Source organism: Mastomys coucha, unplaced genomic scaffold (assembly GCF_008632895.1).
Source record: "Mastomys coucha isolate ucsf_1 unplaced genomic scaffold, UCSF_Mcou_1 pScaffold21, whole genome shotgun sequence".
In the NCBI taxonomy this organism is placed as follows: Eukaryota; Metazoa; Chordata; class Mammalia; order Rodentia; family Muridae; genus Mastomys; species Mastomys coucha.
In genome coordinates, this window is record NW_022196904.1 from 56294139 (window position 1) to 56317134 (window position 22996).

At 42.2% G+C, this 22996-nt stretch overlaps 1 protein-coding gene and 1 pseudogene across 1 annotated transcript in view; one reads left to right on the forward strand and one right to left on the reverse strand.

Moving 5' to 3' along the window:
• Positions 1–22996, forward strand: part of Chsy1 (chondroitin sulfate synthase 1) — a 67516-nt gene that overhangs the window by 2143 nt on the left and 42377 nt on the right. Inside the window, exon 2 of the mRNA XM_031386918.1 lies at positions 15190–15685. Coding sequence (XP_031242778.1) covers positions 15190–15685 — 496 coding nt within the window. The remainder of the gene's footprint in view (positions 1–15189; positions 15686–22996) is intronic.
• LOC116102352 lies at positions 16941–17812 on the reverse strand (annotated as a pseudogene).

Sequence of the window (22996 nt, forward strand, 5' to 3'; positions counted from 1 at the left end):
AGCAAACAAATCAGAGAGAGAGAGAGAGAGAGAGAGAGAGAGAGAGCCCCTCCCTCCAGGTGGCTCAGTAGGTAAAGGTGATTGTGAGTAAATCTGACAACCTGAGTTTAGTCCTCAGATCCCACAGGGTAGGAGAGAGCTGACTCCCCCAAATTGTCCTCTTGACTTTCACACCTCTGCTGTGAGGTATATTTGCACTGCCACACAACATACACACAGTAGGTAGTTGTAAATAAAATAAATGCCCTTTCAGTAATAAGATTAAATTGAGGAAAAGACCACTAAATTGTGTTGTGGTTTTGAAAATAAATCCACGATGTTACGGTTTAGTGACAGATGACATGAAATCACAACTCTGGAGACAATTGCCAGAGTAGTTTGTCCAGATAGGTGATACAACTTCTTACCCCTCTGCGTATTTTTTCATGTATATAAAATCAGTATACATAAGTCAATTGGGATCTTGCCAGTGATACCAAGAAGTGTACATGTATGTACACTACTTTTATAGTTGACCATGTTTTCCTGAAGCCCATCTTGCCAAGGTAAGTGTGTGCCATCCTTTTGGTCTCTTTTCTTTCATATTAAGATTTTCTCACTGTTTTCTTTAGGGCAGTGGGAACTTAGTCTTTATCTGTGATCTGAAGAAAGCAGAGCACATGGAGAGCTGCTCCCTGCTGCTCAGGGTCTCCACCTCTCAGCCTGTCGGCCCTGTAGTGAGATTGTCTAGCCTTAGGGAAAATTCAGGGAAGGCCTGAATTGGGAGAGGGAAGTTATGAGGTTGTGCATTATTATTACAGTGCACTGGGCTTTGCAGCCTGGCCCAGAAGTCCACACAGAGTGTCCTTGTACAGTACTGTCTGAAAGGAGTTTGATTCTTGAATCTTGCATAAAAAGTGGAGCCTGAGTTTGTGTGCCACCACACCTGGCTCATTCTTCATCCTGCATTCAAGAGGTAGAGGCAGGCAGGTTAGAAGTTCAAGGACCCCCTGCTACATGTGACTTTGTCTTTAAAAAAACAAAACCTCCTTCAGTTTGTTGTCCTTCTCTTCTTCCTCCTCTTCCTCCTCCTCCTCTGATTTAAAAAACAGTTGTTTGGCTTATAGATTAAGGAGATGCCAACACTTTTAGTAAGAGGGCATTGTGATATAAGATTGATATTGTCAGAGTTTATGTTTTGGGACTAGCAACCTTCTCTTTCCAGGACTGAGATCCAGAGGGAGCTCCCTTGAAAAATCCAGGAAGTTATGCTTGTCTGGACTAAAGTTACTGTAGTGTAATGCTTCAGTGGTGGAACAACTCCATCGTATATGCTCTTACTTTGTAGACCTGCTGTGCATTTGAAGTGCAGCGAGGCCCCACTGAGAGACATCGGAGCAGTGGTAGCTAGTAGGAGACAGAAAACAGTTTTAAAAGTAAGCAGAATGGAACTCAAAAGTGCACAGAGCCCAGTTGGAGCCAGCTTTTGCAGGTCCTTTGTAGCTGCCTAGCTGTTAAGCTCACAGGAATGATCTTGGCTCATTCAGACGTCTAAGTGCACTTAGGTACAGTTCAGCCCTTTGTAAAACAGGTAACCCATATGGCCGTTGTGCGTCCAAAACCTGAGTGTGAAGGCACAGCAAGTCAAAAGTGTGTCCTGCTAGTTGTAGTAAAAGGGACAGGCTCTAAAAAGGGTTTGGGCTAGTAATGGGAGAAAATAGAATAGGGACTGGGCAGGGTGGTGCCCTGTCTGTATTAGCTGGTTGTGATGGCTTTAGAGGAAGGGGCATTTGTACCCCCAGGGTCAGATAGTGAAAGGCTGGTTGTGTGACTATCCCTGATAAACATACTGACAAAGGGAAGCTGGATGCTGAGAGGCAGAAGCCCACTTGGAAGGAACCCCAAGAAGACCATAAAAGAAGGAATTGGGTCTGACTGTTCAGACCCTTGGAATTAAGTCTGAGTGAGTGGGAAAGCCACTTGAGGCTTTGAGCCGAAAGGGAGTAGCTGAGATTCCGTAAATACATATAGAAAATAATTTGTATAGGCTCATTTGCAAAGTTATTTGTCTGTTATGCATATTTACTTAAAGTATCATGATTCACATGTAGTAATTTGGTGTGTTATTTATCAGCAGGTTGATTGAGTGTCTGGAGTTACTAACTGTAGTTCGTATTTTCTTGATTTCTTTTCTTAGTTTTTAAAATTATATAGAGGCTAAATAGTCAAATAATAGAACCTGCCTTTTCCATTATTATTATTACTATTATTATTAATGTGTCTGGGTGTTTGCCTGCATGTATGTCTGTGTACTATGTGTGTGCCTGTATCCAAGGGGGCCAGAAGGGGGCCTCAGATCCTCTGAGACGAGAATTAGAGATGGTTATGAACTACCATGCGGGTGCTGGGAACCCAACCCAGGTCTTTGGGAAGGGCAGCCAGTAAGTGCACATCTCTTGCTGCTGTTGTTTCGTTTCCTGAGACTCACTCTGTAGGCCAAGCTGGCCTTGAGCACCTAGTGCTGCTCCTCCTCTCACCCTCCCAAGTGCCGTGCCGGTACTGCAAGCTGAGGTCTTCACTTCCTGCTCCTGATTTTAGATTGCCCTCCTTAAGGTCAAAAAGGTATTTTCAAATGGTACTATCCTGAGAAAGTTCTTTTGAGCACAGTGGATAAATAGCTTTATCACTGAAGACACACACCCTCAGCCCTTTTGGGTTTTCAAATGAGACAGGATCTTATTAAGCTGTCTAAGCTGGCCTTGAACTTGCCTTAGCTTCCAGGTAGCTAGGATTACAGCCTTTGTTGCCAGGCCAGTCCCGTGGGGGGGAGGGGAGGAGAAGGGGACTTTTTTTTTTTTAAAGGAAATAATTTCTTTTTCTGCTTGGAGAAGGAAAAAGACAGTCCCAGCCACATGAGGTACTCATAACTGCTGCAGCCTCCCGGCATTGGTGTCCATATAGTTCAAAGTCTTAGAAAAGAAATCTGTTAAGTAGCTGAGGGTGACCTTCGGGTTGGTATTCTCCTGCCTCAGACCTGTTTGCTGGAATACCTAGCTCTTTTTCTTCATCTGTTTTTAATGCTCAGAACACTGATCTTCAGTTGGAGATAATAGCCCAATTAGTAAAGTGCTTGCAAGGTACAAGGACCTGAGTTCTAGTCTGGGACCCAGGTATGGAGGGGGGAGTAGGGAAGCAGGGCAGAGGACTGGGTAGGGTTTCTGAGGCTTACTGGACAGCCAACATAGTCTAAGTGGTTAAGTTTCAGGCCAGCGAGAAACTATGTCAAGAAGTGGGCAGCTTTTTTGAAGGTGATGCCTGAGACGGTTTCCCGTCTCCTGCAACACGCACATGCACACACACACACACACACACACACACACACACACACACACACACGGAAAAAACAGTGAGCTATCCTAACACCTCACAGTTATTTGGATCTTACTGTCCCTGGCCTGGAGGTGGGTGACAGTCTTTTTCTTTACTTTCCTATTTACTTCCCCTGAGGATGTGACTGGCTGCCCGTTTCTGTCCAGGAATGATTAGCATTAGTGTGTGGAGGAGTGTGGGAAGAAAAAGTGAGAACCGGACTCTTACTCAAGATAGGCTTTTATCAGTTAATGACCCTTGCTAATACTTTGAAAAAAGGCAGACTGTTCCTCTGGTCAGCCTTAATGAGCTTCTCTGTAACATATCAGTAATTTCCTAATTTCTTGAGCTAAGTAAACTTGAAACAGGTCAGTTGCTCTCTTCCACTAAGTTTGTTTTAGCAAATATTTGGAAGGTGTTTACATGTAAAAATCCAAATAATCAACTTTTAAGTGTGCTTTGGAGCACAACTAATTTCAAGTTATGAATTACATGTAGAAAGAGACTGGTTTAAGTTGTGGTCTGAAAATGAGTGATTTTTATCTGTCAGAGTCAGAGGGTCTGTATTGTCAGTTCTTGTGGGATTGGTGTGGTTGCCAGACATTTTCGATGTTGGTTATTGAAGGATTACAAATACGGGGCTGCAGCCCCACAAAGCCTAGTTTAGACAAAAAGCTGAAGACTGTTGACTGACAAGGGCTTACAAGGTACCCATAAAAGTGTGCAGAAGGAAGGGCATTGAGCAAGGGCCGTCTGATCACACTCCTACCCTTTCTCTTCTTCTGAGCCTTGAAGAACAAGTAGGAGTTTTAGAGACAGTGACAATTTCAGGTGTTCTAAGTCATGAAGTAGCAGGAAATGGTAGTAGTGGGTAATGAGAAAGGAGAACCATGAGCCATTGGGGAAGTGACAGCAGGGACACCAAGGGCCTGTGAGGGAAGGCACCTGTGTGCTACAGAAACTGATGGCATGGCCAGCCATACAACCATAGTGTAGTTAAGGGGAAGCTTTTTATTGTAGGGGTGTGTGTGTGTGACAGGGGTGGGGAGGTGGGAAGGTGGGGAAGGTAGGATACGAGAACATAGCCAAAGGCATCTAGAAGAGTCCAGAGCAGAGGTTGAAAGTAGACTGAACATACAGTCTAGGCCAGGGCTATCTGAGAGAGCAGAGAATAATAGCAGGGATAGAAAACAGGGAACCTAGAGAGAAGCAGGACCAGAGAGACTGGAGAGCTGGGCATAGGGAGAATAGTGGGGTGGGGTGGGTGCTGGATGAAAACCCAGAAACTGGAGCAGCATTAGCTAGAGAGGAGGTGAAAGGGCGAGGGTGTGTTAATAGGCACCACAGGTATTCATTCCTTTTGGTAGAGGGGAAGACCTGGTGGATGCTGGCTTTTATCTGACCACCACAAATCCTCCTACAGTCCATTAGTCCATATAGTTAGTAGGTTGAGCCCATTTCTGAATATTTGGACTGCCTTTTAGAGTTTGGGGATTTGGAGTTTCCTCTGGGACATCACTTGGGCCAGACTCTGGAACCTGAGTTTTGTAGAACGACTGTGGTATCTACAAAAGTGGTATCTTCAGCATGAGAGTAGTTGATGGGATCTGTGTTTGGAAGTTCAGCTGATGGTCTTGCTATTTGGAGGCTGGTTGTATTAAGCTTTGTTGAGTTTGTTTCTGATGGCAGTGTCCACACATAAGTGTGCAGGATCTGTGATAGTAAACAAAATCTCACAGGAAGGTTTGAGTTAAGTTTTTTGGCTTAAGAGTTAAACCCAGTCACAATCTGAAGGAGTTTCTATGTTGCCAACCCAGGCAGACAAAGGGCAGGTGGAAGTGGATGAAGTGTGTGTGAGGCTGCCCTCCTTATCTGAGAGAACTGTTTCCTGGGTCTTATCGGTGCTCTAGTCCTTACTGTGAAATAAAAGGAGATAACTAGGGAACAAGTGCCACTGAGAAGATATGCTGGCCGCAGAGGGCCACCTGTTTGTCTACTTGGCTGGTACTCATGAGCTGTCTGTCCTTGCTGGCCCTGAGTTTCCTGTGATATCCGCAGTTTCCTGTGGTAATGATACTTCAGAGTTCTCCACCTGGTAAGAGTGAGAGGCTGGAAAGCAGCCTGTGGATGCTGCAGTGGGTGGCTGGAGGCAGCTGGTGAACAGGCTGATTCCAGGTTGCACCTCACAGCATCAGGACACTGAGGTACAAGAGCAAGCCTGGGATGGTTTTATTGTTTGCATAACTTCTCTGATCTTTTTTTTTTCCCAAGAATTGAAAACTTGCATTTCGTTTATATATACTATATACTCATCCTACCCCCAGCAGACAGACAAACAAAACAAACAAAAACACTTACTTGGGCCTAATAAGAACTGTGGCTCAAGAAAATACAAGAACTTTAAGTATATAGCAGGAGTACAGAAGTTATTCAGAGAGCTCTGTGGTATTCATTTGGAGACTGGAAGAAAGCTACCACACACCTTCTCTCGTTTATACCTCTGTTAATTCTTATGTTTCCAAAAAAATAGGTGTATTGTGGTCTCCTGGTGAGTGTTCTTACTGCTGGTTGTGAACTTGGGCTCAACAGGCTGGCTTCTAATACTTGGGATGCCTTCTGGACTACTGTCCAGACCATTGTTGAAGTGGGAAGCTGTAAGAAAAGGGCTTCCCTCTGCCCCTTTTAGAATAAGGTTTCAGTATATAGTACAGCCTAACTGGGTATCTTCCTGCCTCAGTTTCCCAAGTGCTTGGATCATAAAGCAAAGATACACTTTTATTCTTGCTTTCCCAGTAAGTCTATGTTTAAGGATCAGGAGTAAAGAGTATAATTTAACCTTTTAAAATAATTTCCCCATTGTTCTCTATTCTATTTTTCACCTATTCCTGTAACAGCTTAAGATTACTCATTTCTTAAGCACAGTGAGTCAGTTGACTTGAGAGGAAATCATATACCCAGAAACCACATACCCATAGGGATGCCAAAGACAGTTAAAGTGGGGGTTCCTATACTGAGAGAAATCAGCCCTTGTCAGTTAGTGGCTGAGTCTGCACAGGTCCCTATCCTGCTCTGACTGACAGTGGACAGCAGCATCTTCCTTCAGCACTTTGTGAGAGGATGAGTTCAGACTGCTTCCCACTGGGTGCTTTTGCCTGCCTCCCCTGAGTGGGCCTGGAGGAGGCTCTTCTCCTAGGACCTCATGTATGCAATAGCTCTTACATGGAAGCCTGAACAACTGGACAGGTTTGTGGCATCTCCTTTTGTTTCCTAGACAGCTTATAGCTGAAAGTTGGCCACTGTTAGCACACACTGGTGACACTGTGAGCTCAGGTCTGAACACAGGAGCTTGCTCGAGCTGAAGGTACCTCCTGAGAGTGCTGAAGCTGTCCCAGTTTGCCCTGGCAGAGAACAGGGCAGAGTACCCTTCATTCATCAAGATTTTGCCCTTCCTGCTTTGGTCTGGGTCACCCCTCCCTCTTCCTCTCTCTGAAATTATTATTCTCTTGTTCACTTTTCTCCTTATGCATGCATTTTGGTTCCATGATCTTAAATCCTTTCCCTAACAGAAAGGATTATGTACATTTAGTCCCTAGTGTCCATCAGTTCTGCAAACATTTTGACTTCCTGCTTAGACTCCAGCCACTTAGCCACAAGCCTGAGAAGCTGTATCCTCGGTGATTTTAGCTTTCAAGCTTAGCACTCTGTAACCAGCAGGCGACATGGTGTAAGAGTGGTTTGTGGAATAGAAAGTCTTCTCTCCTTTCTAATTAGCAAAATTAGCGTAATTAACAAAATGTAGAAACTGTAAAAGGGGAACTTGATCTTATGACACTTTTCTTTGTTTTGCCTGTTGGATAAGATTATTACAAAATAAACTGTTCTGCTGTCTTTCTGTTTTTCTTGTTACAGAAAGCTTCCCCTGTGGAATCCCCCCCCCCCCTTGGTAAATATATCTATCTATTATAGAAGATGTAGAAAATACAAAGAAAATTAAATGTTTTAATTTCAAAATATTTTTACCCTAAAATTTTTAATTTTTGAGATTATAATTGCATTTACTCCTCCAAGCCTTCACATGTACCCCCATCTCTTTCAAATTCAAAACCCCTTTTTTCTTTGTTTGTTTGTTTGTGTGTGTGTGTGTGTGTGTTCCTAAATACATAAATACCTGTTCAGCCTCTATGATGTTACTTGTATGTATATGGCTTTAGGGCTGCTTCTTTGGTATTGGATAACTAGTTGGTTGCCCTTCCCTGGGGAAGGCAGTTACCCCTGCTCTCAGCAGTCCTCAGTTACCTGCCGTTCTTTACCTCACTCCCCCAAGTCCATGTTAGCATGTCTATTGTTGTTCTTGTTCAGGTCATGCTTAGGTAGCCATGTTGGTAAGACTTTATTTAGGTTTGTATGTTTTGCCTGCATGTATGTTTGTGTACCACATGCATGTCTTGTGCCCAAAGAAGCCAGTAGAGGGCAAATGTTCTTTATGGTTGAGCCACTTCTCAAGCTCCTAAATAAGTCTTTTCAAATTCCCCACCTAGAAACAACCACAGTGAATACTTTGGGGTAGAGCTGTACATTATTTTTGAATATTTAGTAAGCCAGGATATCTATATATAGTCTTCCCTGCATTAAGTTGTGTGGGGTAGGGCAGAGAGTCCAGGCTCTTGAACTTGCTAGGCATGCACTGTATATCACTTGCTACATCCTTAGCCCTTTTTGCCTGCTTTGTAAATGTAGCCATATGTTAATGGCTGCTTACCCAGGACAATGTCTGTATTGTAGATGTAGTTTTTCTTACAGTGATATTAACTAGAACCTGCCAGCTGTCCAGCTACATTTCTTAGTATGGTTTAATCTGTACAGTGTATAACATTTAGAAACTTGAGGAAATAGAAGATTTCCTTGGCACTCTCACATTTCAGTGCCTTATCTGGGCTGTAGAAAGAGTTGGGTATCCAGACCTTAAGCAATTGTGATAAAACTGCATGGTATTGGTACAGTGACAGGCAGGTAGATCAGTAGAATAGAATTGAAGACCCAGAAATGAACCCACAAACCTATGGCCACTTGATCTTTGACAAAGGAGCTAAAACCATCCAGTGGAAAAAAGACAGCATTTTCAACAAATGGTGCTGGCTCAACTGATGGTTAGCATGTAGAAGAATGCAAATTGATCTCCTTGTACAAAGCTCAAATCCAAGTGGATCAAGGACCTCCACATAAAACCAGATATATTGAAACTAATAGAAAAGAGAGTGGGGAAGAGCCTCGAACACATAGGCACAGGGGAAAATTTCCTGAACAGAACACCAATAGCTTATGCTCTAAGATCAAGAATTGACAAATGGAACCTCATAAAATTGCAAAGCTTCTGTAAGGCAAAAGACACTGTCAGTAGGTCAAAACGGCAACCAACAAATTGGGAAAAGATCTTTACCAATCCTATATATGATAGAGGGCTAATATCCAATATATACAAAGGACTCAAGTTAGACTCCAGAGAACCAAATTACCCTATTAAAAAATGGGGTACAGAGCTAAAAAAAGAATTCTTAACTGATGAATATCGAATGACTGAGAAGCACCTAAAGAAATGTTCAACATCCTTAGTCATCAGGGAAATGCAAATCAAAACAACTCTGAGATTCCACCTCACACCAGTCAGAGTGGCTAGGATAAAAAACTCAGGTGACAGCAGATGCTGGTGAGGTTGTGGAGAAAGAGGAACACTCACTCCTTCATTGCTGGTGGGATTGCAAGCTGGTACAACCACTCTGGAAATCAGTTTGGTAGTTCCTCAGGAAATTGGACACAGTACTACCAGAAGACCCAGCTATACCACTCCTGGGCATATACCTAGAAGATGCTCCAACATGTAATAAGGACACATGCTCCACTATGTTCATAGCAGCCTTATTTATATAGCCAGAAACTGGAAACAACCCAGATGTCCCTCAACAGAGGAATGGATACAGAAAATGTGGTACATCTACACAATGGAGTACTACTCAGCTATTAAAAACAATGAATTAATGAAATTCTTGGGGAAATGGATGGATCTGGAGAATATCATCCTGAGTGAAGTAACCCAATCACAAAAGAACACACATGGTATTCATTCTCTGATAAGTGGATATTAGCCCAGAAGATCGGAATATTCAAAGTACAAACCACAAGAAACTCAAGAACAAGGAAGACCAAAGTGTGGGTACTTTGTTCCTTCTTAAAAGGGGGAACAAAATATCCATGGAAAGAGCTGCAGAGACTAACTATGGAGCAGAGACTAAAGGAAGGACAATTCAGAGACTGGTCCAACTGGGAATCCTTTCCATATTCAATCATCAAATCTAGACACTATTATGGATGCCAGCAAGTGCTGGATGACAGGAGCCTGATATAGCTGTCTTCTGAGAGGCTCTGACAGTACCTGACTAATACAGAAGTAGAGGCTCACAGCTATCCATTGGACTGAGTACCGGTTCCCCAATGAAGGAGCTAGAGAAAGGACCCAAGGAGCTGATGGGTTTGCAGCCCCTTAGGACAAACAACAATACGAACTAACTAGTACCCTCAGAGCTCCCAGGGACTAAATCTCCAACCAAAGAGTATACATGGTGGGACTAATGGCTCCAGCAGTATATGTATAGCAGAGGATGGCCAAGTAGATCATCAATGGGAGGAGAGGCCCTTGGCCCTGTGGGGGTTCTATACCCCAGTGTAGGGGAATGCCAGGGCCAGGAAGCAGGAGGGGGTGGGATGGTGAGCAGGGGGAGGGGGGAGGGAACAGGGGTTTGTTTTTAGTTTTTGGTTTTTTTCCTTTTATTTTTTTAGAGGGGAACCTGGGAAAGGAGATATTGTAAATAAAATTTAAAAAAAAGAAAAGAAAAGAAAAGAAAAAATACAATTTTTTTTTTTTTAAAGAAAGAATTGGGTATCAAACCATTGAAAATTCAGCTTTCTGGCAAGGACCTTTGCAAATGTTCTGTCATATCCATTGAGAGCCCCAGGCAGCAAATGTGTTGATGGCCAAGTAGACATTTACTTATGAAAATCACGGAACTTGACCTGTTTTGATCACAGAAAAAGGACAGGCTTGCTTGTTCAGCAATATTGCCTTCAATTTGAAATTCTGAGTATGTTCCCTTCCTCTTCCTCCTCCCACAGAACAGTGAATTGAGTTATGTTCCAGAATGCATTCACTTTGTGGAACCCTAATTGAAAAGATCACAATTTCTTAAGATTGGAGGGTTTGCAAAGAATTCATAATGAGAAGATTTTCCTCAAACCACCCTTCAATTAGAATAGAAAAGACAACAAGAGGCTTGCCCTGGGTTACCTAAAAAGGACTGGATAATAAGTGGGTGGGGTTACCAAAACACAGAGGAGCTTTTAAAGAAGATTTGAGGTTGGATTGTCTGTTTTAAAATTAATTGCTTTCTCTTCTTGGACAAATTACAGCATTTCAAGTCACAGTTGGGACATTAATCGCATCCATGTTGGCTGTGTTAGCAGTGCTTTCTTTCTGCTTGCATTCTGCTGGGGGCACTGGCAAACAGTGCAGCAGAGATGAATTCTCATCTTCAGGCAAATAGGAAAGAGCCTCGTATTTTGAGTAAAAACACTTAAAATTTAAACTCTTATTAGAATTCTTCCCTAAGAGTTAAGCACAATTCAAATATAGTATATGGCTTGAGGGTTAGGTTTTTAGGCAGAAATGTGTGAGATTTTCCACATGACCATTACTACAGTGCATACACTTCCTGTCTCTTACTTCTCCTTTCCCTACCTAATTTGCAAGCCTCTGCCTTCTCTAATAAGTCTCTGGGCTGGAATCAGGGCTCACTCACCCTAGTGGCGCACATCAGAGCACTGTAGCATGTTCTGTAATAGGTTGTTTCTTTGAGGACAGGAGTTGCCTTAGCTGCTCCTCCCCACTAGCATCCTCTTGCTCTAGTATTTTTGTGATTTTGGGGTTGGTTGCTGTAGTGTTACTTAGAACTTGATCTGTTTTAGTAATCACTAAATGACAATGACTTATTTATACTGATAGGCAATAAGTTGCTTTCATCCTCACCTTTTAAAACTCACTCCTAAGATGGTAGCCATTCTTTAGCTTTGACTTGCATTTCAGAAGCACCATGAGTTACAGTATATTCAACACATGGAGCCTCCAACCTTTCCCTCTGAATAATTGTTTCCTTTTTGTGCTTTGAGAAAACTTGTTTTCCTTCATGTACAAATTGTAGAAAGTATGGCTGGGCTGGTGGACAGTTCTGTGAAGTTCATCTGGAAGTGATTTTTGTCCCTTGGCAAACATAACACACAGCATCTGTAAGTCACCTGCTGTATAGGAGGGGGCAATTCTCATTCTAAGTGTTCATGACCTCTGTTGGGTGGCAAGCATTGAGATAGTTTACATTTTCAAAGAATTATTGTGACTGAAAGAAAACAAGAAAGTCCAAACATTACTAGACAGCAGAATTAGGGTTCCTTGGCTTAAAAGGGTCCGGTACACTGGCTTCCTGTGGTTAGGGGAGTGTTGGGATGTGTTTTCTCCTGCAGGTGTGACCACATCAGAGAGTTACCTATAGGTTGTCATATATTCTGTATGTTGTAGCTCCTTGACAAAGGATTTGTCCCTTTATAGTAGAGCTAGTTTCTTCTTACATTAACAGTTCATCTCTCCTTTATTTACTTTACCTTTTCGCTCTATTTTGCTTTTTAAAAGCGAGTCTCACCATGTTGCCTACCCAGGCTGATCTCAAACTTGATCTCAAGTTGTCCTGTTCTACCTATGCCTCCTGAGTAACTGGGACTATAGCCCTGTGCTACTGCACGCACACACACCTCACAGATTTACTTTATGTGCATATGTGAGGCTCTCCATTTATATGTATATGTATACATGAATATATGCGTACATGCATGCATCATATGTGCTGGTGTTCTCAGAGACTGGAAGAAGATCCCTCGAAACTGGAGTTATAAGCAGGAGTAAGCCTTATGTTGTGCTGGGACCCCAACCCTCATCCTCTGCAAAATAGCACATGTGCTTAACTGCAGAGCCATTTCTCCAGCTTGCTTTTTTTTTTTTTTTTAAATTTAAAAGAGCATATCATTAGTAGAAATGAAGTACAGTACCTGGTGTAGAATCTGTAATGTGATAGAGCTTTCTCTGTCATTGGTCTCATGGCTCTTTCCTAAAGAGCCGCATGGCACAGCGTACACAAATCTGTTTAAACTAGTCCAAAGGCATTGGGAAAACATTAACTGCAGTTCTGGACCCGTTCTAAGATGTCCTTTTCCAGACGCTGACAGCTTTGAAATAGGTGCGGTTTCTAGTTGTTGATTGGCTTACAGTGGGCAGTGTTTGCTGTTGGTAAATGAAACACTGACACTCCGCATAGTTAATACCTTAGATATGAGAAAATAGGATATATTCAGCCCTTGGACTTTTTGAGAGGACCCTGATAGAATGTTTTATGCAACTGAATATTTCTTCAGTGTGAACAGATAATTTGGTTTTTTTTATTCCTTATATTTTGATTAGAAAGATAAATGAAAAGTAGTTTTGTTTTTGAAGTATCTCATTTAAAGTTATAACAGTAACTTTAGAATTTTAGTTTCAGAGGTGAAGAGTGTGGAGTTGGATGGTGGCAATGGCCCCACTGAACTCTGACCTGCTCTAGGGCGCTTGGATGGCATCTCCTGTGTTAGGTCTGGCTACAGTTAAGTTTTCCTGGAAGATCAGTGTGTGACCCTTCAAGTCTCCTATACTGTAGGGGAGGGTGACAGTTATGTCTGCCATGCCTCTAGCTCCTCCAGTTCCAGTTTCCCTACTTTTGTACTTCAGGGTTGCCCTAAGAAGCCCAGACTGACCTCTAGCTTCTGTCTCCTGAGCTCTGAGAATATATATGTACACTGTACCTGGCTTAGAATACTTTTAAAGGTATTTTTCTCCTAGTACTCTCCATTAAAGATTTGTGTAGATTTAGCTGGGCCAAGTTATCTTTTCACTATAGAAATACAATTGTACTGGTGAAGTAAGTTAAAATTTATGAATAACTGTCATTTGGAACCTGTGTGTATTGAGCAATGTTGGCGTGTGGGTAGGGGGGCAGACGGAGTTAGACTGGGAATTGAACCTCTGGCCTTGCACTCTACCATTAGCCTGTGTCTCCAGCTCATGACTTTCTTTTCTTCTCCCCGCCCACATTCAGCAGGGTCTCACTATGTAGCCTTGACTGGTCTAGACTGGCCTAGACTGGCCTAGACTGGCCTAGACTGACCTGCTTCTGCCTCCCTAGTGCTGAGATTAAGGATGTGCACCACCATGTTGGGCTTTGATTTTCTTAATATTAAATTTACTACAAATTAAGCATTTTTAATGTGGGAATTAAAATGCTCTGAAATATGAGACTTTGAGTGCAGTGTTCAGTTCTACCAGTGTTCAGAGCACTTGGATTTTTGGATTAGGGGTAAGTGACTGGTATATCCATATTTTTTTAAATGTGAAAAACATACATCTTAAAATGTAAAAAATGGCCCAGCGGTGGTGACGCATGCCTTTAATCCCAGCACTTGGGAGGCAGAGGCAGGTGGCAGGTGGATTTCTGAGTTCGAGGCCAGCTTGGTCTACAGAGTGAGTTCCAGGACAGCCAGGGCTATACAGACAAACCCTGTCTCGAAAAGCCAAAAAAAAGTAAAATGTTTAAAGGATATTCAGCCTGTATTTTATTTGCCGTCATATTTATATTGGAAGTAATCCATATAAATGAATGGTTGTAGCTAAATTACTTAACGTTTTTTAGCAGTAGCCTGAAGCAAAGGAAAGGACATTATGATGGTCTTAAATTAATTGTTCTCAACTGGATACTGTTTCCATTTAGTTGGTCACTGATCTTTCCTCTGTTTGGCTTGAAACAGCTCCGTTTAAACCTCAGACCTTTACCTATGGCTTATTTCAATTCAAATCACTACCTGGGAATTTGAGAGTATACCTGCTTTTCTCCTGCTGTGTTCAGTTTGGTGCCTCCCTAGGCATAGCATAGAAGACTACTCTGGTTGGCTCTAATTCTAGTTCTGCTGAGTTTTCCAATCTCTCGAATAGCGCTCTGCCATGCTCTCTGCACCTTGGCTCTGCTGTAGCATCCTGGGCACTTAACCTGCCTCGGGGAAGCATTCCTTGTTCTGGACCTCCTTTGCCCGTGTGCTTCCTGTCTTTCAGAGAGCTGGTAGCATGCACACATGTGGCCAGCCTGACAATGTCTTTCTCTGACTGCTCATGAGTCCTAGCTGTGTTTTAGTTCACCATTGCATCTGTCTTGCTTGGCGCTTGAAGAACTTTGCAACACACTTTGTTGACTGGAAAATTTGATTTTGTCATTTATTTTTTTACATTTTACTTACTTTGTGGGAGTATGTGGGAGTGGGCATGCCATGGTGCAGATGCAGAAGTCAAAGGACAACTTGGAGGAGTCAGTTCTCTCTTTCAATCATGTGGCCTCTGGGAACCAAACTCAGTTGGTGATGAGGCTTGGCAGCTTGTTCTTTCACCGGCTTGGCCATCTTACAGAGCTGAGGGGTTGTCAGTAGGAGTTGATGAAATCCAAAAGTTGACTACCTAGATCTTGCTGTGTCAGTTTGGTTTTCAGCTATAAGTAGAACTTAACGATCTTTTAAGCTTTACTCTTCCTTCAGTTGGGGTTCTTATGAAAGTGAATATGGAGTCAATGGAGTCTCCATTAAAGGAGGCAAACAGTCACATAATAATTCAAAATGAGCAGATAAATGCATTTCTGAGAATAACTATCCTCTAATCTGTATTTATTTTAATTACAGAACTTGGTCCAAGACAATTCCTGGGAAAGTCGAGTTCTTCTCTAGTGAGGGTTCAGATACATCTATACCCATTCCAATAGTGCCCCTGAGGGGTGTGGATGACTCCTACCCACCCCAGAAGAAGTCTTTCATGATGCTCAAGTACATGCACGATCACTACCTGGACAAGTACGAATGGTTTATGAGAGCAGATGATGATGTTTACATCAAGGGAGATCGTCTGGAGAGTTTTCTGAGGAGTTTGAATAGCAGCGAGCCCCTCTTTCTCGGACAGACAGGACTGGGCACTACAGAAGAAATGGGGAAACTGGCTCTTGAGCCTGGAGAGAACTTCTGCATGGGGGGACCTGGTGTGATTCTGAGCCGGGAAGTGCTTCGGAGAATGGCACCACACATTGGCAAGTGTCTCCGGGAAATGTACACCACCCATGAGGATGTAGAGGTGGGGAGATGTGTCCGAAGATTCGCAGGCGTGCAGTGTGTCTGGTCATATGAGGTAAGAGTAGAATTCTTTATATGGGAAAATCTGACAATTTTGCCTTTTGAGTTCTGAGTTAATCATAGGAAACTAGCAATATCAGCCTCTTGAGGGTTAAAACTGGTATAAGTTACTGGTACATATTTTAGCCTTAGTTTTTAATTTTTAAAATTCTTATTACCCAGATTTCCCCTGGCCTTTTAGACTGCTAGGCCTTTAGAGTATGCTTCTGGACTTCTGATGTCTTTTAAAATAAATAATGGCACTTGGGACTTGAAGGAAACGTAGGATTTACTGATGGTCACAGTGACCTTTTTCCATGAAACCCAGAATCATGTGATTTCTGTTGATTCCACAAGACCTTCTACAGGAGCATAGGATACTTCCTGGTTTTCCATCTCCTAAAGGCTCACATTTTCATCTGGTCAGGATGACCTACACAGATCAGAAACTTACGTTTTGAACTTATAAAATGGTCAGTGGTGAGAAGAGGCCAGGAGCTGTGATTGAGAGCTGGGGTTGCAGCACAGTGGTACAGCGTGTGCTATGGTGTGGGCTTAGCATCCCTAGGCATCTCTAGCACCAAAGAGAGATGGTTGTTAGAAACCTTGACTTTTCATTTGTAAGTTTATGATAGAGTTCCTTTCACACGAGGTGGCAGGCACTTGTGAGTGAGCATATGAAAGCTTTAAGGAAGTCTGCTTGAAGGTATTTGCTCTTTAATAAGAGAGCATGAGTTCACTTTGGGCTTTTCTGTTCTATTGGCATAAGTATGACTCTTAGCTGTAATTTCAGGATCAAATAATGGTAGCATGAAATAGATTGTTGTGTTTAGCTACAGTCAGCTTTAGTTTAGTTTAGTTTAGTTTGGTGGTTGTAAAGAGCAGAGGAACTGCTAGGCCCTTTACCCAAAGCAAGAACTTGCCCTCTTGTGTGAGTCCTCAGCTCTTTCTTAAGGGAAGAAACATGCTCTTGTCCTTGCTTGCCTCCCCTGAACTACAGCTTGCTTTTAAATGTCTTCCAATTATTTTGTTTCTTCTGATTAAATTTTTAGGGAAGCCACACTTTTAAGTGTACGGGAATGGTCTTCAAGTATTTTTTTCTTTTTAAATTGGGCAGCATTTTATTTTCCTTTACAATTTAATAACTACTTCTTGATGACTGCACATGTGGTAAGGCTGCTTAGTAGTTAGAAAGATCACAACGATGGTGTTTTCCTGACAGTGTGTAGTCTTCGGTATTGAGTGGAATGACTTGTATGACGATGTGTCTGTCAAACCAGCAAGACCGCATTTATGCACCAGTGTTTTCAGGATTGTTGCTAACTTGGGCATACTTTCCCCAAATCACCTTGCCTCCTGTGTCACGAGGCCCAACTCGCTCACATTCACTTCAATAACTGTGCCTTTGGTGATCACACCCAGGGTTGTATATAATGGGGAGGATGGATTCTTTTTCACACCAAGTATAGGCAGGCAAAAGGTAGCTTTCAGCTCAGGGTGTGTCACATGGGCTTTTTTGAAACTAGACCCATTGGCCTAATGAACCTTTCATATTTAGGTGGTTTTCTTGTAAAGCCATCACCAACAAAGCAGACTTTAGTGACCATCCTCTTCCATGCCTTCTTTTTCCTTTTCCCTGTTTGAATAACTTTCAATACTTCTGTTTCTCCTTGGGCATGAACTTAGGGTAGAGGGACCTCCCATTTTCCCGCCTTTCTTTCTGTTTCTGCTTAATCGTGTTGGATAGTACTTTTGCTCTCATCTGCCCCTCTCTGTCCAGCAGATTGGCAGCAACTGGAGTCGTCTCATCATCCTTCTGCTTGGTGTTTCTCCTTTCATTCATCTTAATAGTCTTTTTCATTTGTATTTATTTCAGCATGGCTCTGTTTATGGTAGAGCTTTGCCTTAAGTCCAATCTTTTTTTTTTTTTTTTTTTTTTTTTTTTTTTTTTTTTTTTTTTTTTTTTGCCCTCTTTGAATATTTATGGGCCTCCCGACTTTCTTTCTCTTTTTCTCAGGGTAGTCCAAATGATATCCATATTGTTTGTGGTACAATTCAGTATATTCATTTTGTGGCATGATAACAGCCATCTGCCACCTCCGGGGTTCCAAAAACCTCTTAATTTCTGGGTGTCACTGGTCTACGAGCCTGCTTCATTCCCTTCATGTAATTTTTAAATTTTAAGTGAACAGAGGTGCATTTTAAATTCTAAGTATGATCTGAGGGAGCCCTTTAATCTCCATGAGCCTTATTGTGTCTGCCTGCTTCCATTATCTGGTGGTTGGTCACCAGGCCAGGGGAGATCTCTTTTGTCATGACATTTTTCTGTGAAGAAAGCTGTCTCAGTTATTGTTCTATTTTTGTGAAGAGATACCATGACCAAGGCAGTTTACAACAGAAAGCATGTTATTGGGCTCTTGATTATAATTTCGGAGGGTGAGTCCTTGAACAAAATGCTGGGGAACACACAGACATGGTTCTGGAGCAGTAGCTGAGAGCATCCTGATCTCAGGCAATATGCACACAGAGAAAAACTGGGCCTGTCATGGGCTTTTGAAACCTCTTAGCTGACCTCCAATGCCATTCTCCTCCAATAAGGCCATATTTTCTAATCTTTCCCAAATAGTTCCATGAACTAGCAGCCAAGCAATCAAACTTGGCCTCTGGGGGAGCCATTCTTATTTAAACCAGCACAAAAGCCATTTAAGGATTTCATCTGTGTTAAGTAGATTACAACTAGCAGTGTTTCTGCATTTCCCCACCCTTAATTAAATAGTTATGACCATAACATACTTCTTTGTGGTGAAAATACATAATGCTGTGTATATTGGCATGCTTTGTTTTGCTGGCATTCTAGAGGACAAGCTTGCTTTTAGTTTGTTGTTTTGAGACAGGGTCTCCTTGGTTGCTGAGGCAGATGGTGACCTCGCTCAGTAGCTAAGACTGGCCTCAAAATGATGATCCCTCTGCCCCCACAGTGTAGGCATTACATGTGTAAACCAGCATGTCCAACACTTTTAAGTGTGGGTAGAGGTCAGGGTCTTACCCTGTAGTGTAGGCTAGCCTGGAGCTCTCTGGTTGCAGGAATTGGCTACCATTCCCACACAGCTCAGGGCTTTTTTGAGAATTAAAAAAATAATTGTGTCATGATGTAGTCATCAATATCTTGTAGGTGCTACTGGATAGAGTCAGTATCTTGAGGTAGATAGAGCAAGAACTTTGAACTTTGATTTAAAGTGAGTGCCAAATTGTAGGTGTAAAGTGGGGTCTAGAGCTCCAGGACGTGAAAAACTGAGGGGTGATTTCTTATTCATCATAAAGTAATCTGACATGGCTTAGAGTACCTGTGATCCATATTGTGGACGTTAAGGCTTTTGTAAATAGTCTCATTGGCTCAGACATCTGATAGGCAAGCACCTCTTTGTGTTTTCCTCTCTGCCTAGGGAGCTGGGTCAGTACTAGCAACCACAGGAGGCTTCCCCAGGAATGTAGGGCAGGCAGGCAGGAATGTCCCTACTGCTTCTCAGTTCTTTAAATGCCTTATGATGACACTGATTTTCCTAGATTTTCCTAGCTGGCCCTCCCTTGCTTGTGCCAGAGGTTCCTCCTTTCAGCTCTGCTGAGAGTTCTCTTTTCCGTGAGTTGCCTGTTCAAAGTTTTGGCCCATGTTTCAGATGTCTGTCTTAGAGTTTTGTTCAAGTGCTTTGTTCTCAATACAGTATCTTCTGGACTGTGTGCTTTGTCTTTTTGCCTTCACTGAATTATAGAATTTTTAAAAATTAACCAGTTGTGAGTCTAACTCTAACATAACCTTTCTTTGATGGTTTGTGCTTTTTATTTTTTGTTGTTGTTGTTTTGTTTTTTGTTTTTGTTTTTGTTTTTGTTGTTGTTGTTTTGTTTTTGGGACAGGGTTTCTCTGTGTAGACCTGGCTGTCCTGGAACTCACTCTGTAGACCAGGCTGGGCTCTAACTCAGAAATCCACCTGCCTCTGCCTCCCAAGTGCTGGGATTAAAGGCATGCACCACCACTGCCCGGCCTGTATTTTTTTTTTTTTTTTAATTAATGTTTGTGAGTGTTTGCCTTCATTTATGGCTGTATGTTCATAATATATGTCCATTGCCCATGGAAGCTAGAGAGGAGGATTGGATCCCCTAGAAAAGGAGTTGCCATCTGGGTGCAGGAACTGAACCTGTGTCACCTGGAAGAGCAAGCAGGCAAAGCTCTTAGTGACTTTTTAGTATTTTAAGAAATTGTTCCTTCTTTGGGTCACACAGGTTTATCCTGCATTTTTCTGCTTGTTTGAAAAATTTCTAAGAAATACATACAAGGACCATTTACCATTAGATCAGCCTGATGCCTGCACCCCTCCCCCCTCACTAAGCGATTCCGTGTTCAGCAGGCAGGCAGGATTAATCCTTAAACTTCCTGTAAGATAATTATGTTAAGCTTTGAATCTTGGAAGATATTTATTTTGCTCTATTATAAGCCTAGCCAGAGGAGTAATTTTTTAAAAACTTGCCTTGAAGTAGAAATAATTCCTCAGGTAATAGCTGTGTAATTAAAATGACTCATGAGGAATAGTTGTCAAAGCCAAAACTCAGATTTATTTCTAAGCTTATTTTTTTGATTATTACTGGGACTTATTAATAAATGTCTTTTAAGCACATGTTTTTAAATGATTTTAGTTTCACAGAAGCTTAAATTCTGGTTAGGTCTGGAGCCTTTCATATGGAGTAAAAGTTAATTATTTCAAATTACTCAAGAGTTTGTGAGACATGGTGTTGAAGCATTGGAAAAAGTGATTTTATGTGTGTTTGTTTTTGTTTGTTTGTTTGGTTGGTTTGGCTTTTTGTTGTTTTTTAAGACAGGGTTCTCCCTGTAACCCTAGCTGTCCTAGAGCTCTATATACCAGGCTGGTTTGGTTTTGGTTTTTGTTTTGTTTTTGAGACAGGGTTTCTCTGTATAGCCCTGGCTGTCCTGGAACTTAACTCTGTAGACCAGGCTGGCCTCAAACTCAGAAATCCACCTGCCTCTGCCTCCCAAGTGCTGGGATTAAAGGCATGTTGCCACCAGTGCCAGTCAGCTGCCGATCTTTAAACTTTTTATTGAATTTTTGTGAATCAGCTTGCACCTACTCATCTCCCTGTCCCGTTGTATCCTCCCTCTACCCTTGCAATCTCCTCCCTCCCTCCCCCCCCAAAATCCCCTGAAAACATCTCTCCGAGTAATCTGTAGTGTGTTACGGTGTGTCACATAGTATATATACTGTTTTGCCCAAACATTTTTACTTGCAGATGTCTGTTGCAATGAGTCATTGGTCTGGTATGCTGCTATACCATCAATACCGGATCTTTACCAGGACTTCTCTCAGATATCCTGTTGTTGCTGTGTGTTGTGGAGACCCTGCAGCTTTGGATCTGCAAGACCTCCCCTTCACGTGCTTCAACAGTTCATAGATGGGTTAGGGTTAGGGTGAGCCAACTCCAAGCCCTGGATCAGGGAGCTAGATGGTATCTGAGGAAGTCAACCCACCAGCTCTCCTGCACCTACACCACCAGGGCAAGCTCTCCAGCACTGCCCTGACTAGACCTGCAAATGCAGGTTCTCACAGACGCCAGCAGAGGGTATAGGATCCACCAAGAACTGGGGTTATAGGCAGTTGTGAGCCACTCATTGTGGGTACAAGGAACTGAAGTCCAGTCCTCTACAAGACCAGTAAATGCTCTTAATCACTTTTAGTCCTGGAGTACAGTTCTGAAGGAAATTCATGCCTCTGTCTCACCTCTCGAGGGACTTCCAGGCTGCTCATTTTGACTGTGGTTGTAGACAAGGCTAGAGTAGATCTGGAATATGAGTTGGATATAGTGTAAGTTCCAAGACCATATAGCCCACTGTTTATATAGTTTTTCTGTTTCTCTTGTACAGTGTACTCTGGATTACTTCAGGCATTTAGTTAAGATTCAGAGTCCTAAAAATGCTGCTTCTATGCATTCTCACCAGTGCTCTTCATACTTTTATGGAGGACATGTTTTTGATTTGTTTACTTTTTTCTTTCATTGATACCACCTAAAATCATCCTTTTATTGGATGCCCAGTTCATAGCTTAGAGTGTCTTCTCACTTAGATACATTATTCTGAATATCTCTTTATACTTTAAGAAGTCAAACAAATTGAAAAAATTTGGAAGACTTCTGAGCAGTCTTCAGCATGTTCATTAAAAAAAATAAACTTGTACCTCTTTCATTAGCAGTGCACACTTCTGGTGACTGGTGCAGAAAACATTCCTATTATTATTTAGGTCATAGGAATAAAGAAAACACAGCCCCTTGTAGTGGTTGGAATGAGAATGGCCTTAACAGACTCACATTTGACTACTTGTTCCTCAGCTGCAGAACTGTTTGGGAAGGATTGGGGTGTGTGGCCTTGTTGAAGGTGGTGTGTCACTGGGGACAGGCTTGGAGATTTCAAAAGACTCCCTTGCCATTCCCCCTCTGCCTCGAACTTGAAGATGAAGATGTAAGTGCCCTGCTATTCAATATTTCTGCCATGCCTTTGCTCTGCCATCATGGACTCTAACCCTCTGAAACTGTAGCCCCAGTTAAATGCTTCTTTTAGAAGTTGCCTTGGTCATGAGGTTTTACCACAGCAGTAGAAAAGTAAACTAAGACAATCCTACTCTCTCATTCTTTAGAAGAAATAGGCTGGAGTACAAAGAAACAGAGAACAAGGTGTGTGGTCTTAAGACAGCAAAATGATTGGCATGAGAAGTGAAGGATGGAGAGGCCAGGGTAGCACAGAAGTTGAGACATGGCAAGGTTGAGCTGGTCTTTGGTCACAATAGGCCTGAGCTTGAATCACGGTGCTTTTCATTTTAGCTGTGTGGACTTGTGCAACATGTTACTTAACTTCTGGAACAAGGGGAGAATTTTTTTCAGAATAGAACAAGGGGGAAATTGCCTATAGAGGGGGATGGTTTCAAGGATTGTGAGCAGGATAAGAGGTGAGGTGAGAGGCTGGTGAGGGCATTCTTGAGTATTGCAGAACAGCCATGAGAACAGTTCTAGCCATTCCCTGAGAACTCTATGTGTGTAGATTTTGACCTGTATAAACAGGTATTTAACTGTTATTGAAAAAATAACATTGAATTAGAGTTCCTTTTTTTCGATTTTCACTTGGAACTGTTAGTTGCTTTGAATCTGTAATTTGCTGTGCAAGTGAATCTTCAATAGTATCTCTGAAATAGTGTATACATGGATGATGTTTGTGAGAAAGGCAGATTGGCACCTGTCTTTGTAATTTATGAGTCTGGTAGGCCTGTGCTGAAGG